This window comes from Lagopus leucura, unplaced genomic scaffold (genome assembly GCF_019238085.1).
Source record: "Lagopus leucura isolate 7727_CA_CO unplaced genomic scaffold, USGS_WTPT01 Super-Scaffold_73, whole genome shotgun sequence".
Taxonomy (NCBI): Eukaryota; Metazoa; Chordata; class Aves; order Galliformes; family Phasianidae; genus Lagopus; species Lagopus leucura.
The window spans coordinates 23,508,892-23,527,429 of NW_024962252.1; the positions used below are offsets into that span (position 1 = coordinate 23,508,892).

At 38.9% G+C, this 18,538-nt stretch overlaps 1 protein-coding gene and 1 non-coding gene across 5 annotated transcripts in view; one reads left to right on the top strand and one right to left on the bottom strand.

The window, feature by feature from the left end:
- Positions 1 to 549: 549 nt before the first annotated feature.
- Positions 550 to 621, top strand: TRNAG-UCC. The gene has a single exon. It is a non-coding gene; the product is annotated as a tRNA-Gly (tRNA).
- A 2,185-nt stretch (positions 622 to 2,806) lies between these two features.
- Positions 2,807 to 18,538, bottom strand: part of FILIP1 (filamin A interacting protein 1) — a 106,269-nt gene continuing 90,537 nt past the window's right edge. For 2 of the 4 annotated variants that reach the window (XM_042880803.1, XM_042880811.1), the window contains exons 6-7: positions 13,476 to 13,697; positions 2,807 to 5,148 (exon numbers count right to left, since the gene is read on the bottom strand). In XM_042880803.1, coding sequence (XP_042736737.1) covers positions 13,491 to 13,697 — 207 coding nt within the window. In that variant the 3' untranslated portion in view covers positions 2,807 to 5,148; positions 13,476 to 13,490. The remainder of the gene's footprint in view (positions 5,149 to 13,475; positions 13,698 to 18,538) is intronic. The other 2 variants (XM_042880817.1, XM_042880826.1) reach the window with 2 other exon arrangements.

Here is an 18,538-nt window from a genome sequence, read left to right on the forward strand (position 1 = left end):
TTCCAGGCAATAGCAATAGGATGAGAGTTAACGTTGCCTATTAGGAAGAATTTTTTTTCAGGAAGAGTGGATTGAACTGCATTGGAACATGCTGCCCAGGGAAGTGGTGAAGTCAGTGTTCCTGGAGGTGTTTAAGGAAAGGGTAAATGTGGTGCTTGGGGACTCGGTTTAGTGGGTGATACTGGTGGTAGGTGAATGGTTGTACTAGATGATCTTAGAGGTCTTTTCCAACATTAGTGATTCTGTGATTCTGTTATATCTCTGTTTTACTTTATTGCCTGTAAGCTAAGGTCTTGGTTGAATATTATTGCATAGGTTTATGTTAAGGCAAATTCATTTAAATCCAAGCAAGTACAACCTACAAAGTTCACACTCATTAATTTTTACACTGAGGTGCTGTGCAATATAGTGCACTTCAGATTGATTTGTGTGCATTCATAAGAAAAACAGATACAGAACAAAAATTACTAACAAAAATATACATTCATAGTGATCCTTCTTAGTGTGTGGGAAGGTAATCTAATTTATTAGGTCTTCATTTTGGCAGCTGCGTTGGTGGTATAGTGGTGAGCATAGCTGCCTTCCAAGCAGTTGACCCGGGTTCGATTCCCGGCCAACGCATGTGAAATTTTTGCAGGCAGTGTTCTCTTCAATCCTTCTACTTGGAGAAAGGGGATCCAGGCAGACAGAGAAGAACAGACCAGTTGAATGAATTGAATGGATGCATGATTGATGTCATGCCCAGGGCTTTGGGTTCTGTGATCTAGGACAAACCTTAAGCAGGATAGGACACAACTGATCAGGAGGGGTAGAAATATACTTGGCAGCAAGCTGGTACGGCTCATCACCAGGATTTTAAACTAGATTTGATGGGGATGTACTGCTGAGTAACAGAGAAGACTCAGGGAACACTGTCACTTTAGAAAGCAGTGGGGGATAACCTTGGATTTGTCCCAGAAGTTTTTGGGAGGGCTCTGCCCAGAAGGTAACGTGGCCAGAAGCCCTGCTGAAGTGCCTCTATATCAATGTACAACGTGGGAAATAAGCAAGAGGAATTGCACTATGGTGAAATTGGAAAACTACTATCTTATTGCTATCACGGAACCATGGTGGGATGAATCACATAACTGGAATGCCATGACTGAGGGCTATGAGCTTTTTAGAAGGGACAGGTGAGGTAGGAGGGGTGGGAAGAAGTGGAGTAGAAGTGCAAGGAGCTGCCTCTGAGAAACAGTCATAAACAAGTTGAGAGCTTGTGGGTTAAAGTTAGAGACTGGACTAATAAAGGGCATCTGGTGGTCAAGATCTACTACAGGCCACCTGATTGAGGCCCCCTTCTTGCTTCGTCTGCAAGAGACATCATGCTCACAGGCTCTCATTCTGGTAGGGAAATTTGCTGATGACACCAAGCTGAGTGGTGCAGTTTACACAATAGAAGGGAGGAACCTGCACAAGCTCTAAAGGCAGGAACATGAGAACCTAATGAGGTTCAGCAAGGCCAAGTGCATGGTGTTACACTTGGGTTGAGGCAATACCAGATACGAGTACAGACTGGGAGAACTCATTGAGAGCAGCCTTGCAGAGAAAGACTTGAGGGCACTGATGGACAAAAAGTTGATTTCAAGCATATTAAATCCACACAAATATTATAAAAATGACTGTACTGTAATTAATCTAAAAGACCATCAATTGGCATTTACTTTTTAATTGTATTTCATTAACTCTCCCTGAACGATCTTCTTCTGGCACTTACTCTATCACATTGTCTTCTTATTTCTAGGAAAATGATGCTCTTTAAAATAAAATCTAAAGAAATAAAACTTCATGCTGTTATAACCACTAATGCAGAGAGTAGTCAATTAAGGCAAATAAAAGTGTCAAGCAGATTAATTCAGTCAGCCAATCTACATAGGTATAAACAAGCATTACGTGTAAAGCATTCAACATAGAACTAAATGTTGTTGTTCAGAGAAAAGAGCTAAAACCGAGCATTTTCACAGTAGAAAGTGGAGTGTTCAGGGCAGTAACCTCCATTTTCTATTTCTACCATCATTTCCACATTACAGATTGTTCTACAAAACAGAAAATTTTATCTCCTCTTTGTGTCCAACTGTTTTTCACAATGAGGCAAATGGAAAGCACAGTGTAGAAGAGTCTTTTTCTAGAAGTCAAAGTATGTCAGATTTTTTAATAGAAGTCGTATCTTATCACCTGTATTTATACTAAAATAGGGCTTTGAAACCTCTGTAGGCAATTACAGTATTTTAAAGGAAACGCAGATCATTCACTGATTTTCCATTGCTCAAAAGTTACTGCTCTCTGAGGTCCAAAGTGGCCTCTGCTTTGTCTTATCGTGAAAGCACTTCATGATTACTTCCTTTTTAACGGTAATGATTGTAGAAATTCATCCCATTTTTAATCTACATTATTACATTTCTTCCTGAGTGCCCCCAGAGTATCAGCCAATTATGAGGCTAATGCACTTCCTTAATTTGTTTTAGATGCAAATCCAGATTTGGTAATGTGCAAAATGGCCAGGAACATAAATACATAAGATGAAATACACCTGTCAGAGCACCCTTTGCATTCGTGAACTTGACTGACTGGATGCCTTAGTGAAATACTTTGCTGCCTGCAAAATACCAGAAGAGAATTTATTATTCTATCTGCATAAAACAGCATTGTTGATACCATAGTGTATGTCAGCAATGATCTTTTGTGACCAGGGTTGCTATTATTCTTTAGAGTGATGCAGTTCATTATCATACATTAAAATCTAAATGATTTCAAGTACACCACGACTGTATTAATGCTTTAAACAAATCTTTATTTTTTAAAAGCTTAAAAACTTAATGCATTTGCGAAGCCGTAAATGTCTGTGTATTTGTTTAGGGATCATAAAACAACAGAGGACAGCTTATGCATACACTCATACTGAATCAGCTTTATATTAAAATCCAGACAAGGAAAAATATTTTATTCCTTGATTGGGACTTTTCAAATCCAGACTCAACTTTGAAGTATGATTGTACTTAAGATTTTACCCATATGTAAAAGTTCACGTCAGGCTTGTCAGTGTCACTTTCAAATACAGGGCAGTTTCATTCCAGGTGAACTCATGGATAGTTCTTGATTCACAGGTGGTGTTTTGAAAATAGGAGATTTGGGGTCAGTACTACATTCATTCTACTGCACCGCAAATTGAAATGTGGCACACGCTTAAACATGCTCTGAATTTATTATTCTATGGAAGCTGGAATATTGAACTCACTCTAAAATACTGCTTACAGACACAGCTATGTTTATTGGCACACATTATCAGATGTAAAAAAACAAAAACAAAAACAAAAAAAACCAAAAAAAAAAAAAAACAAAAAAACACCACAAGCCTCCTTAACAAACTTTGTGTACCAGCTGAAGCTTTGGTGTAGTCCAAAGCTATACCAGGAAATGAGTTTTGCAAGCAGAAACAGCATTTGTTTTGTTTAGATTATCCAGTAGCTCCCTTGCATATCAGCTAACTCTTCCCAGTGCAGATCAGCTCCACAAAAGTCCATCCAGGTCCCAGATTGTCCTGGTTCTCTAGAATTTCAGTACTAAGTGCAGAGCTCATATCAAGAAGAGCCAACAGCTCCCATGGTTGGCAAGCAAACCAAACCACAAAGATCAAATTGACTACATACCACTGCATTATTCCAGCTTCAAAGGTAACTGGCCTACTCTTCTCAGTAGGACACTGAGTTAATGCACTTTTTCTGGCATCCCGCATTGCATCTCCTGCAAGCAATACTGTTTTCTCTTCTAAAAAACAGTTTATCCCAGTAGCATCTACAATTTAAATAAGTAGCATTTTAAATATGTGCCAACGACTTGATTAAAAACAATTAATTATGAACTGTATAAGAAAAAAACTCACCCCACAAGGGTTTTATCCAGCTTTAAGTGTAGTTCATTCAAACATCATTTTAAGTATAGCTGCCACAGAGCTCTCTGGGTGCTATTTGAAAAGCTGCCAGTGTAAAATGCACAGTTCACCACATGGCATCTCATTTATACAGTTCCATTAGTCTTGCACTGAACAATCTGATCATGTCAAACAAATGTATCTGCCAATGCAGTGAGAGTACCAGGTTAGAAACAATGATGTCATTAAGCACTTGGTGACAGATCCCTCTTTGTATCACAAACAATATTAGAACCAGTTTTACTACGCACATCACTGTGAGACCGCAGTGGAAAGCAGTCAGAAAAATTAACTTCCAAAGCTGTACATTCTGTCCCTACACACAAAGACACACAAATACTGCCAACTTTAGAAAATTAATTTAAAATTGAAACACTTGATTACATTTGCATAGTTGTGAAAATTTATTAGTTACAGTGTAATGAAAATCAACTTTTTTTTTGGTACAGGCATAAGTAAAAACATACATTATATAGAAAAAAATCACAGCTTTAAAAACTGGCTTACATCATCTAAAATGAGTAAATCTAGTTGTATTTCAAGGCATTGGACTTTATACTTAATTTTATGCCAAACCATCACACAGTGCAAGACATATTCTGCAATAGTAGAAATTCCATACAGCAGTCATCAGAGTATTTAGTCTCACAGAATCGTATGGTAGCAAAAAATTGCGCCGAGTATTTTTCCATTTAAACAGAAAATACTGTTGAAATTATTTTTTCATTTCTTTACATTCTCTCCTCTACAAAAATATCAAATTGCAAATTTAACAGTGTATTCTACAAACAAATGCACCACGGACAACAGGAATTGCAACTTTGGGACAGTTACTTTACAAAGTGTATTAAAAAAATAAATTATATGGCAAACAAAATCAAGCACGTGCCTCAGGCTTTGCAAATAAAAGTGAAATTCAGCTGGCAGAAAGACTGCTTCTCTCCCTCTGGCTGTATCAAAATACCGTTCTTAAAGCTCTACCAAGAATACATTAGATTTTAATCTAATGGAAGCAGTAAATACTCCCATGAATAATCAGTAGCACAAGTGACCCTGGTGTTGATGGTAGAGGGCTTCTACAGTGATCCGTCCAACTGGTAAGGAGGGTAGTGCACACAGAGAGAATACTGGGGTGCTGGTAGCTCATCTAGAGCTCATGCGTAACTGGTGAATGATGACACTCTCTAAAAGAAAAGAGAGCAAAACATTTGGTTTTATGAAACTGGAAATAAATTACAAGTTACTATCATGAAGAACAATTACATTAGCAAAGTGCTTTTTTTTTTTTCTAGAAATACCTTGCAGCCTTTCTCTAATGTCACTGTCTGATAAAAAATGCTCTGTTTAAATGCTGCAATGGGAAACCTAACTAGTACCATGCTAGGGCTCTGGAGCCCTTGGCTCCCACTTCACTGTCAAATCCATCACTTGGAAAAAAAGAATAATACAGCTGGATAAACTGAACCACAGGAACACTAAGGCTCAGCCCCACACCTGAATCCTGTGGAGGACAATTTGAAGTTGGGTATCTTGAATCCTATCTGAGCAAAATCATCAAAAACCTGCTGGTGATTCTGAAGTGGGGTTAAGAAAGAGGTATGTAGTCATTTGTTTTTATCTGAATTTTCCTTAGAATCTGATGCTGCTTTTATTCAGCAAGTCTGCTGAATTTTGCTATTGCCTGGAATATAAATTCCAGCCATAGTATGCAAAAGGAAATATTTGCCTTGTCTTTGAAAGGCCCAATTTAATTTTGTCCTGAGTGTAACACAAGAGCTCTCTGATTAATTTCGAGGTTCTTTTGAAATGCTGGCTCACAGCTTGGCCATCAGCTTTTCTGTTTAAGTACACTGCTCCAACAGGCAATTTTTAATAGAAGAATTTAGCTATCAGCCAACGACATTATCTCTGAAAATAGGTATTTTGCACACTTCAAATAATATAACTGCACCGATGCTAACTAGAAGTACAGTAACATGTTTTCATAAATACTCATTTTTTAATTGAAATGTTGTTGGTTTTTTAAGATTCTTTCCTCTCTTAATAGCCTGAAGATTTTTCAAAAAGTATGCAGTCCAAGAAATTGTACTAACCGTGCCATTATCCCCTTAGACATTTCTGTTGACTTTGTCTGCTGATACCTGAAAGGTGCTTAAGTAAGTTACATTAAAAGAAAGGTCACTGCTTTTTGTGTACTCGTTATGCCAGAATGTTGCCACTAGATGGCAGGTTCCAGTTAGGTTTTTTTATGTGTATTGACCGAGAAAAGCACAGCTAAGGCAACATCCAAGGAAATAAGGTGTGGCAAATGAAGTAATAGATTTTCCTAAATGAAAGCATTTCATTTTTATATAATTTACATTCAGAAATGATTTTCAGGAATATGTGTGTGCTTATTCTCAGAAATTTGAGCAATGAATATTAAAGAACTGCAAACTATGGCAAGAAAAAATTACAGGCAGAGCTGTTCTCTAACTTCATGCTCTTGAGGAATATTATGCAAAAAGCTGCATTTAATGTCAGATTATAACGTCGAATGAAACCTCCCATTCGTGTCAATGGGAGTCACGTGAATTCTATAGGAAACACTTTTTCTTAATAATCAATTTATTCATAGTTTAATAACAAAATTCTAAAAACTAAATGGACTGTAGAAAATATCATCTTCCTTGTGAATGCTCAATACTGAATGAACAGCAAAAATACAGTTGGTTTCTGAGTCAGCTGTCCTGCAGACTAAATATAATGATTTTTTAAAGTCAGAAAAATATTTAAAAAAATATTTTCCAGTTCTAGAATTTACTTGTTCATTTTTTTCTCACACTCATTTATATGTATGGACCGGGTTGTTTGTTTTTGGGTTTTTTTTTTTTGTTGTTGTTGTTGTTGTTGTTGTTTTTCCTAGCAATTTATTTTGCATTAAATTGTTACATATAATATGTATACGTATGCATTATTACACAGAGTCATAGAGAGGTATGGGTTGGAAAGGACATTTAAGACCATTTAGTTCCAACCCTCTGCTATAGGCAGGGACACCTCCCTCTAGACCAGGTTGCTCAAACTACTACATACTACATACTACATACTACATACTGTAGTTACTAGAAGAGGTATTCAAACAGTTATTAAACCGAAACTACAGTAGGGTAGATTTTGTCACAGTTCTTCTGTAGGAGTAACCTCTGTAGGAATATGGTATCTGTAGGATATAATTACATACATTTTTCTAGGCTTTTAGGTCTGAATATTTCAAGGAGCTATCAATTCACTTAAATGCAACTGAAGTTATTTTAATGACAGGAAAAGAGAACAAAGATACATAATAAAAAGGATCAATCTGATTTCCGTCTCCCCAGTGTAAGCTGGAATATCTCAGAGAAACACAGCATTAGCAACTGGCCTATCAAAAATACCAACTCTCACAATGAAGCACATCAACTGACATTTTAATGTATGTTTAATGTATGCATGTAAGTTTAATTTTTTCTTACAATATATACAAACAAAAAACATCAAATGATACAGAAAGTTGCGCATCCAAGTGACAAAACTGAATCATCTGTCAGTATTTCTATTTTTATAATCCCATTGAAAAAGAGTTTTTAAAGTGAGGAACCATTCATACCTGAATGATTTGTACCTGAACGATTTGTACCTGAATTTCAGAGCTGACAGCTCTGAATTTGAAAGTAGTTAATCCTCACTGCATCTTCCAAAAAGCTTTGTAAGGGCAGCATAGGTAGTAATGGAGATCAAAAGTTAACATCTTCAGTGAGAAATGTTGGATAGAGGTCTGTCAGAGTATGCTCAGTCAGAATTAAGGGAAAGAAGGTAACTCACACTGATGAAGGGGAGAAAAACATTCCCCTAAATGAAAACAAGTTCAAAAGATGAGCTCATAGAATCTTCTGTCAGCAAACTGCAGGTTTCAAACAGAATCAATGAAGTTGGCCATTGATAGGAACATGTAATTGGTCTGAAAATTGTCTTGACTGCTGCAGATTATGCCAAGCACCTGAAACACCACAGGATGGTAGATTGCTTCTTTAAAGACATGACTTTCAGCTTCTGATCAGAATCACAAAATGTTCATGTAAATATTGAACGTGTTTTAGAACACGTAGCACATTTCAAGCAGTAACATGATTTGGCATCTAACTGGCATGAATCAGCATATTCATGTGACTTCTGAGAGTACTCAAATGCAACTAATTGCTATGGTGATGTGTATTCTATGGGCATATTAAGAAGAGTAACAAAAGTGTTTTGTGCTTTTTGAGGAAGCACATTAATGGGCGTCTCAAAGGGGAAAAAAAAGTGGGCAAACTAAATAAGAATCTCTGTTTTTCTTCTACTGTTTACTTAGTATGTTTAACAATATGAGAAAGCTCCTCTAAACATTAGAGATGAAGTTCTGTGCTCCCTCATTTTCAGTCATACTTTGACTGAAAGAGCAAACACTGCTCTGCTCATGACCACATTAGCAATACTCATCCAGTAACAGCATTCAGGTGACAGGATCTAATCTTGAAAATGCAGCAGAAAACTTTGTTGTGGGTCTAGAACCAAAATCTCACACATCAGTGCATGCTGATCTGTATCTTGTCATGAATGGGTTGGCACCTCTCCTGTTCTCCTGTCGCTCTACCTAAGCCTTATGGGCTGGGTATGGCTATGTCAGCCAGAACAAATAATTTCTCCACTTCTTATTGAAGCATAACCAAAATAAAAATGTTCATCTGTTCCTAGTGAGTCTGAACTTCGACCTTTTTAGCACTAGCATGGGTACAAGGGAAAAAGCTGATGTCAGAATTTAGGTGCATGCTAACCTTTTTTTATGTTGCAAGTATGGATGTAGGTTAGTTAACATCTATTACTGACTTATTTTCTGATTTAAAGGGATGAGGACAGAGATTGCAGCAAGAGATGTTCAGATTAGATACGGTATGTTGAGCAGGAATGCAGAGTACAGTGTTGTAACTTCTGAATCCCGCCGTTCCTCTGTGCATTAGGTGTCTTGCTAAGCCCTGCCAGAAGCTCCTTCCTCTTTTTGGCACTCACAAAGCAGCAGCCATCTCATGAAAAGAGTAGCAGATCAGGCCCTTTCTCTCAATATCCTGAAAATATTTGAAGTGCTTAAAAGTCAATGAAAGAAATGGAAATTTTCATTTGCACAGATAGTCCATGTTAAGAGCAGTATTTCGTAATGTGGGCGCTATGGGTTGAGATTTTGCTTGTGTCTGATGGGATTCAAATCTGTACTTCCTCTCTTTCAAACAGCACTGTATTTATCATTGTTATTCTGAGTGCATTTTGCTATTGAAACTGTTCCACTTCACTGAAAAAATCAATACAGGGAAAAAGGAAAGGGAGAGAAAGAATGAGCATCAGTAATTCCTGGTGATCACCTGGGCAGAGGAAGCTGGTTTTCTGCACTGTAACCCAGTCATGGTAAAATATGCATAAAGAAGCCCCGTAAATAAAGGCCCGATTAATTTCCTATGGATTTATGTCTGACAGTTTGATTCTTTGGTGCTTAGTAAAATCTGAGGTCTGAAAAAAGCTTGTCCTTGTGGCATTTCTGACATCACTCTCTTGTGTTTGTTCTTTGATGTTGCTTGAAGGTGAGCTCATGCTGCATTCTTTCACACAGTGGGGCTCTGCTAAGGTCTTGCTCCTCTTCTCAGTCACCCTTTTCATTAAACGTGAAGAACTTCTTATTCTGGGGACCTCTGTTGCTTTGTCAGGTTTGGCCGAAACTGGTGGATGTATTCAATGTCATTCATTGACAGAGGACAGATGGAGGGATGGATAAACACGGACATTTCATCTTAGAAGCCTTCTTTTCACAGAAGGCCAGGCTTAAAAGCAGCCTTTGGATCAGGGACCTGAATCTAGGGAAACTTCCTCCCTACTTCAATGTCCTGATCACTCAACCACTCTTTTGTTTCTGCTCAATGAATACGGAACTCCTCCATGCAGAACAGCACAGCCTTTACAGAAGGGAACGAGAATGCCATCGTCAGTCTCTCAGCTGTCAGTGCTTGCTGAATTTGGTGGAGCTAATTGGAATTACCTCAGGAACTGCTGAGAAGAGGGTCCTGACTCATGCCTTTGAAGGACAGGTTCAATCAAAAGCTTGTTAAAATAAGTAGCACTACTACATATCCCTGTGGTATATGATCTACTAGAGACATTAATGATTCTACAACCACTTTAAAACAGCTACTGGTTTCCCACACCTTCTCCCTTTCTTTTTCTGGCCCAAGAGCTTGCATCTAGGCTAGGTTAAAATTAGACTTCTTGTCTGTTGCTAGATTCCTTTTAGTTCAGATCAGTTCTCCAGGCAAGTTGAAACACTTGTGACAACTCATGGGTCAACCAGATGGAAGTCAGTATTATCTCGGGTTGGAATTGCCAAGGACAAGACTACAACTTCTGACTCTGGTGGTTGGTTATGTCCTGACTTTGAATGACCATGAAATTGTGGCTTTATTGTTGATTTTATGTCCTGAAAGGACATGAATACCTAGAATCTGGATTTCAGTTAGGTTCGGAGATTGCGCTTCTAGTTGGGCCACAACACTGGTAGGCAAGTGCAGCAGCAGAACTTCAGGTTCTTCAGCATGTCTCTGGTGCTCAGACAATACAAGGAAAGCTGGGAGCTCAACTGGAGCATTATGGACTCTATTTAGACTTGGTTGTCTAAATCACCCTTTGGAGCTGACCTACTGAACAGAGAACCTTACTATAGTCACTAAAAATAGTCTTCAGATTCAGAAGAAATTCAAATAAAATAAAGACAGTTAAGTTTCAACTTTGAAGACTTCTGAACTACAGGCTTTCCTTTTTTAAAAAATAATAATAAAAGTATCATTATCTTACATTCTTTCTGCCTTTACAAAACAAGAACCTCAGCTCAGTCAAAACATGTTAGAAATGCTGAATACAACAAAATACATATCTGTAGCTAACAGTCAAACTAGTTGCCTGATTCCAATTCAATTCTGCTGGGTTGGCTATGGAGCAAAAGTTCTTTTTTTTTTTTTTTTTTTTTGTTCCCAGGAAAAATAACAGCATTCTTGGTCTGACCTGTCTGGAATTTCTCAAATCTGTCTCATATAATCCTTCTGACTCTATAGAGCAGTTCCTAGCTTGTGTCTGCAGTACTGGTTCAGCTGTGCTAATTTGTGTGTGTCTTGGATTTCAGGTACTGTAAGTCTGGCTTATTTCTTCAGGTGAATTAGTTTCTCAGATCTTAGGCAAAACAAACCATTTTTTCAACCACAGGCACACTTAGAACATTGCCCTGGGTAAGGCAATGTTAAGTTAACTAAGGAATAGCTCGTTTCTTTGAAAAAAGGATATGAAAAGGAAGGCTTAAGCCAGCTGTAGTTCATCACTGTAACCACATTAGCTTGGGGCTCATGTTTGCAGTATTATTTAAATGATTGTTTTGAACTAAAGATTTGTTTGAGTGCCAGTGTTTAGAGGGTCTATCCAGCTAAAAGCTCTTAATAAGTTTTCTTCAAACATCTGCTTAGAAGTCTCTGTTACAAATAGAACAGTAAGATCTCAGTAACCATTTACTGTCAAACTGAGGCTTTTAACCTATAACAATTAGTTGAGAGGGTCTGATGCACTTCTGGAATGGTAACTCACATCGCTTGATAATTCCAGTTTCCAAGTTTTATCTGAAATAGTGAGAATTGAGTGCTATGAAAAATTTGAATCTGATTTCCAGGTGCCATAGGAAACAGAGCCTTAAAATTAGCAGGTACTGAAGGTGCTGCACAGATAGAGAAAAGGAAGTCTGTTTCTTTTTCTATGTGACAGCAGCTTTCGTATCACAGACAAAATGTCCTTCATGTTAATAATAAAATGTCAGCTGTATTCTGGGATAATGGCCATATCTGGATCTTAAATTGGAGAGCACTGCAAAGTGCAGACTGAAGATTAAGCACTGTTTGGATTGAATATAATTTTGTCGACCTTTTGTGGCAGATTCTTCCATCAAATTTCTTCTCTCAGACAGAAAGCTATTTAATATTTCACACACTGGTGCATTTTCCTTTCCGTGAATTGTATTTATTATTTATTGGTAGTCTTCCTGCTTTTCCTTCTGAAAGCTATTCCTAACCAGTCCTTTACAGCTTTCTGTGGTGGTTGAGGTAAACAAGCTTTAAAACCAAAATTTATCAGTCTGCTCAGTTTCTTTTTTTGCAACTTTCTTCTGTGCAAATTGATCACTTAAAGGAAATGCCCTTTAATAACTTTAGTGTTATTAAATAAATCACTGTAACAATCATCAGTATCCACACCATTTCCATGCTGGAACAATTCCTTAAAACATGCTTAAAAATGCAAACATACAAATGAAGAAACCAAAAAGAGAGAAGAAGAAAGATGAATCTCCATGGTACTCTGAGGCAGTCTGTACTTAACACAAAATACTTCAAACAAATGAGAACTGACCATAAAGGAGATCATAGAGACCTTTTTTCTTTCCCTGACCATACTTGAACTATCTCTTTAGGTAGCAACTGCTACCATCAGCAATCTGTGTTGACACTCCCTCTAACACATAAGGATGCTTGACAGCTCAAGTTTATCTACAGAGCACAAGTCCATCTAATAAGAAAAACTGCAAGCCCAGTGATGTCAACTAAATAGCTTCATAGATTTTCATGGTTTTTGGAGCATGCACAAATGGACTGTATTGACTGTAGTCAGATCAATGTTTCTCTAAGGTTTTTTTTAAAGACTAAACACCTTTAGGCCTAATTCCTTCATCTAACCCCAGGGCTGGCAATCTAAGCCACAGAAGAGAGACTCAGCTGTAAGCACTAACTACAAGTGTATTAAAGTTCTGGAAGAAATACATAGCTGTTTAGTGCTGCTGCTGCCTAAATTGTGCAACCTCCCCATTCCCCTGAATTTTGTCACTGCCTTGAAAAAGAAGCTCACAGGTGAGAAAAGCTGATCTACAGGAGAAATTCCTAGATACAAGGCTGGTCACAACCTGTGGTCCCTTCTTTCTGCCTCTGCTGTATGTGAGACACTAGCTTTTATTGAAATAAAAGCTCAGGTCCCTAGGTACCACAGCATCTAAAAAATGTGGTTATAAGCAGGTGCTCCGCACAGAAGCCAGGACAGAAAGTGATCTGTTATGATGGAAGATAGTTATTTAAAAGTGATCTTCCTTCAGTCTATTAAAAAGTTACCAAGTCAAGCATTAAGAATTCCTAGGCTGGATTAATAACTTGGTGAAGTTGCCCATTCTCACTTCCCAGGCTGAATGTATTCCTGATGTACACTGCCTTTTCGATGGTTCTTTTCCTCCTTCAATAAGAAAACAAAAGGATGTTGTTACTCAAGTAGTCATCACACACACTCATTAGTTGGTTGTGAGTGACAGGTGAAGGGCTTCGTTAGTATGGACAATCATGAACAACTCCACAGACAGGGGGCTGTAGTTCATGGTAGCAGTAACAGCTGCAGAACATACCCCCTGAACCTGCCATCAGCCCTGACCCCCTCCCAGGGAGCCAGAGCCACTGGCTGAAGATTTCTTCAGTTCTATTTTCATAGACTGAGTCTCGGCACGAGGCTCGAATTTTGTCACATTTCCTGCTCCTGAGGCTGCCACTACTGGCTTTCCTGCTTTCATACCTTTTGACACAGGAATACGGGTGGGTGTAGGTCTCAGGGATGACCCATCCTGTGCTGTCTGCAAAAGAGTCACACAGAGAGAGAAATGACATGAACTGAGGACTTCCTCTTCTCACATATTCTCATATATTACACTTTTTACAGTTTCTTCATTTAATACTCAAGAAACAATGTCCTAAATCATGCCTATCGGCAAACGAACATTCACATTTGAAATGTATCTGCAGCAAATACTACTAGAGCAGGGCCAAAGGTAGAAAATCAGAGTTAAACTAGTCTTCCAGAGCGGGGGACCAGCATTTTAGATCAAGATGTCATAAGGATGAGAATCCCTGCAAATCTCTGATTCTGCAGCACACCATAATGCAGGGCTCTGAGCCAAGGCCAAGCTGTCAGACAGGCACAAGACTAGCATCACACGCGCACACTGATGAGCACAGGCCCTCAAAATAGAATAGCCACATGAGGCTAATTTGCTAATTGCCATATTTTCAGAGCTGGGACAAACTCTCTCAGTCACATAAATAAAATTGAACTTTGCTTCCCCTAGTTCAGTGGGCCGTGGCTGGGGCTGGTTGTTTCTGCACTGGGAAGTACAGGGGTAGGAGGAAGCAAATAGGGTCAAAACAGAGCCAAGATTTGGATTTCCCTTTCCTGTTGCTGTAGGAGAAAGGATGTGGGAAAGAATTCTCCTTCGGGAGTCACAGCCACAGCTTGCCAACCTCTGGCAAAGGCAAAGCTTGCCAGGGCTACCTCAAGGCAGGGCAGACACAGCCATTCTACCAGTCAGTCTTGGCAACAACCTCCCTAGCACTCTTATACTCAAGTTTGTGGACTTCAGAAGAATAAACCAGAGCTCAAAATAATTTTAATGTTTCTTTATTCTGGAGAGAAGCCAGCTGAGGACCCAGTCCCCTGCCTGGAGCTGGCAGATCTAACACCACACCAGCCACAGATCTGTGCCCAGCTAGAGTTCCAGTCACAGGCCATGAGGCCTCCTACAGCTCTGGGAATGGCAACCCATATCCATGTTTAGGCGACTGAATTTCACTCTGTAAAGATACAAGGAGCACTAGGATGGGACAAAAAGATTCAAAGAAGATAACACATCTTTTCTGTCCAGATAATGTTGGCCAGAACTGGAAGCTACCCCTTACAGACCATGATCTAAAAGACATACTTGTAATTATGACAGTTCCGAGAGAAAAATGTATTTTACCTTCTGCAGCATGCAATATAGAGACAAATGTTAACAGTGAAAACTTGTGCATCTCTGTTGCAAGTCAAGTTTGTCTTTTTAATTTTCAGATAATCAATAAAGACCTTTCTCATTTCTCACAAATGAGAACACCTTTCATAAGATTCAGAAATCCTAGCTAGAACTACCTTATAAATGACTAAACCTTTCAACTTACAGCATATAAACAAAATAAATTTCTGAAGAAAATTGGATTAGAGGACCAGATCGATTCTAATACATATTCATTTACTTTAGAGTGTTTTTTAAAAACGCTCCACGAAAAAGCATTTTTCTCTCACAGTATTTCCAGCCGGTAGCATCAGAGCCGTCTGTCTGCACCCTCAGTATTCAAAGGAAAACTATTCCTTAATCTTCTAAGAACAGTTCAAACCCCTATGTGTACACACACACACACACAAAAAAAAAAAAAAAACACAATTGGAAAACTTGAATGCTGTCTGCCTGGCAGGCAGGAAGCCATTTTCAATAACTAAAAGCAACATTTACAATAGTAGTCTGAAGGCTAATATGGAACTCACATGTAGATGTCAAAACAAGTTAGGCCCATACAATTCTGTAGGGCAAAACATGCAAATGCATTCCATCAGCCTTGGAAAATATGTCAACATCCCAGGGAACCCAAATGACAAACATCTTGTGCTCCCTGAAAGAACTCCACAGTCTGTAAACATGAGGCAATCAAATGAAGTAGCTGGAATCCCAGGCATTTCTTCAGCTTTATTCGCATGTAAATTATTAACGAAGGATTTGGGTGCTTTCAAGTTACTCATTTCAAGCCTAAATCGCTGGAAATCACTGTGAAAAGAACTCCAACTGGCTGTAATTTTTTTTTAGTTTCCTTCATTATGGCATACAAACATGTTGATTCTATGGAAGCTAATGCCCACTTTGCAGACAGCTGCAAGAGCATTTTGTGTTTGTTAAGCCAAGGAAAACAGCACAAATGTAGCTCTTCTGCAAGTTGTCTCCTTTGGCAGAGTAGCAGTGGAAGCAGGCAAGGGACACGTTTCTCTACAGCAACGTCTGAGGCAGAAAACACATACAAACGTCTGCCTCTTGGTGATTCCTCCCAAGAGCCAACCTGCAAGCAATCCCCTCCAGCCCCGTGTGTTCTTAGGCTGTATCTTTTCTTCTGGTTGATGCAGGAATGCTCTCAATTCTGATGCAGCCAGCAGGGATCGCTTCACAGGAAGGCAGGGTGAAGTTACCTGGCTCAGAGCTGGCTATATGAGCTACTGGAACACTACGGTCGGCTTTACTGTACTTGATGGATACACAGAAGGAGAGAGAGTATTAATGTATGTGATCGCTTTTGGAATATTTTGATAACAAAGGTGTGTTTTCAGCATTTGTTCTTGATCAGATCAGAGACCAGCTTGCCCTAGACAGAAGCAGTCCAATTCCCTGGCTGACATAAAAGCATCTACTGCAACTTGAGATGCTGTGGGCTATTCGAGCTATCTGCACAGGGCCAGGCGATATAAGGGGATCTAATGAGACCTGCAATCTCTGATAAAGCAGCTGGAAGCTAGGTAGGGTACTTGAGAGTGCTTAAAATAACACAAAGGAAGTATGTTTAGGTGACTAAATCATGAAAGGCAGTTACCATCAACTGGAATCTTAGGGGTGGGTTTGGGTTTTGAAATCCAAGTGGCTATGGTTATATGTTAAACACTGAATTCAGTCTAACTGGGGTAGCCTCCATCACATCAGCGTGGGACTGAAGGATGCAACAGAACTCCTGCCTTGGAGGTCCAGGGAATCTAAACAGAGGCTGTAAAAGGGGACAGACTCTTCAGTGGAGTCTGTTGTGATAGGAAAAAGGGAAATGGCTTCAAAAGAGAGCCTCTAAAAGAGAGGAGCATATGAAGAAAAGGTTTTTTACAGTAAAGGTGATGAGGCATTAGAACAAGTTGCCCCAAGATGTGGTGGGTGCCCCATCCTTGAAGACATTTAAGGCAAGACCAGGCTCTGAGCAACCCGATTTATCTGTAGATATCCCTGTTTATTGCAGGGGAGTTGGACTAGATGAAATTTAAGGGTCCTTTGCAGCTCAAATGAGACTGTTATTCTATGAAGTACCTCAAAATATTGAGGCCCTACTCAGAGAAGCCAGTGAGTTCAGATGCCAGGGGAGACAGTCAGAGAGAGGTACCTCTTTTGATTGATCTTTTTGGTTGACTGCTCAAAATCTTTCCAACCCTCTTTCAGGTGCCTGGTATTTCTTTGGACTGTGGTCCCCTTTTCTCTGTCAAAACTGTCACAGACAGAAGGCCTAACTAAGAGAGACAGAAAACTGCAGCTACTCTACTGTATAGTTTGCTGTTAATCAACAGTAGTATCCCTCAACTCCCCATCTGCTCCACCATGAAGCCGCTGTCTCTGGTTTTGGATTTTTGGGCACAGACACCACAGGCTGAACCTTGAACAGCACCACATGTGCACTCTAGAATTACTTTCACCTGCAGTACTAAAGATAACTCTATAAATTAAAATTGGAAAATGAGTTAAATGTTTTCAAATATAAAAATAGTAACTCCAAACTTGTAGGGACAGATGAGAGCTAGAAATTTCAGAACTCCCCTTTGTACTGAATTAGGATATTGTAAAAGCTACCTTGTAAGAGAAGAGGTAGGGAAAAAAAGCAAAAGCAATGAGCTGAGAATGCAGCTTTGTTTCAGTTTGTCTTCTTTGATTTTATGAGTTCATACCCTCAAAACATTACCAATGTTGGTTTCTTCGAAGGTCAGTAAGTGATTACACCTTGTTTTTCCTGACCAGGGGTGTTGCAGGTGTTTATAAATCAGCCATTTGCAAAACAGATGGTGAATATACAACTTCTGTTTTTTTCAGAGGTTAAGGAGGAAGAAGTACAGTTGAGTTTGTTAGAAGTTCCCTGCTAATCTGACATGGGCCTTAAAATACAAAGGAAAGCATAAGATAAAATAAATCATATGGTTGAGCTATTTCCTTACATTCCAAATCAGGGATGAAGTGATGAAGGAAACTACATTTTAGCCAGATGAAAACAAAAAATATTTTGTCTGCCACAGTCCAGTGCATCACCACAGAAGAGTCAACCATCTAGTAAAAAAGAATGGGGAATTCTCAAAAAAAGGTTTTCCAAACTTCTGACAGACAAAGGAGTTTATAAATGAATTAACTTGAGACTTTAAAAAATGAGCAGTTGGTTCTAGTATACAGAAGTCCCTGTAAAACATCTCCAGTGTTGAGCAGAGATTGCACATGCAATCCCAAATAGATCAGCATGGCAAATGCAGGTTTCTATGAGTCATTGGCCTTAAATGGGAATGGCAGCATCTCTCTAGAAGCGTAGAAGTGCTTCTGTATCTTTGAAGGTACTTTAAATACATTTTGACATTTCAGCTTGGACAGAGATGACTAAAGCATATGTTACCTGAGTCTACTTCTCAATGACATGGGCAAATGAACAGGGCATGACTGTTCAGTATTTGTCAAGATAAAAGAAAGAGACTGTAACCAATTAAGGTATTGCAATAAAAGGTAACAAACAAAAAAACAGCATTTTTCTACAGCCCACAGAGAAATTCACTGCCCTATGATCTTGTGGAAACAACAGAATAAGCAAGTTCAAAACACAGAATAGATAGAAGAAA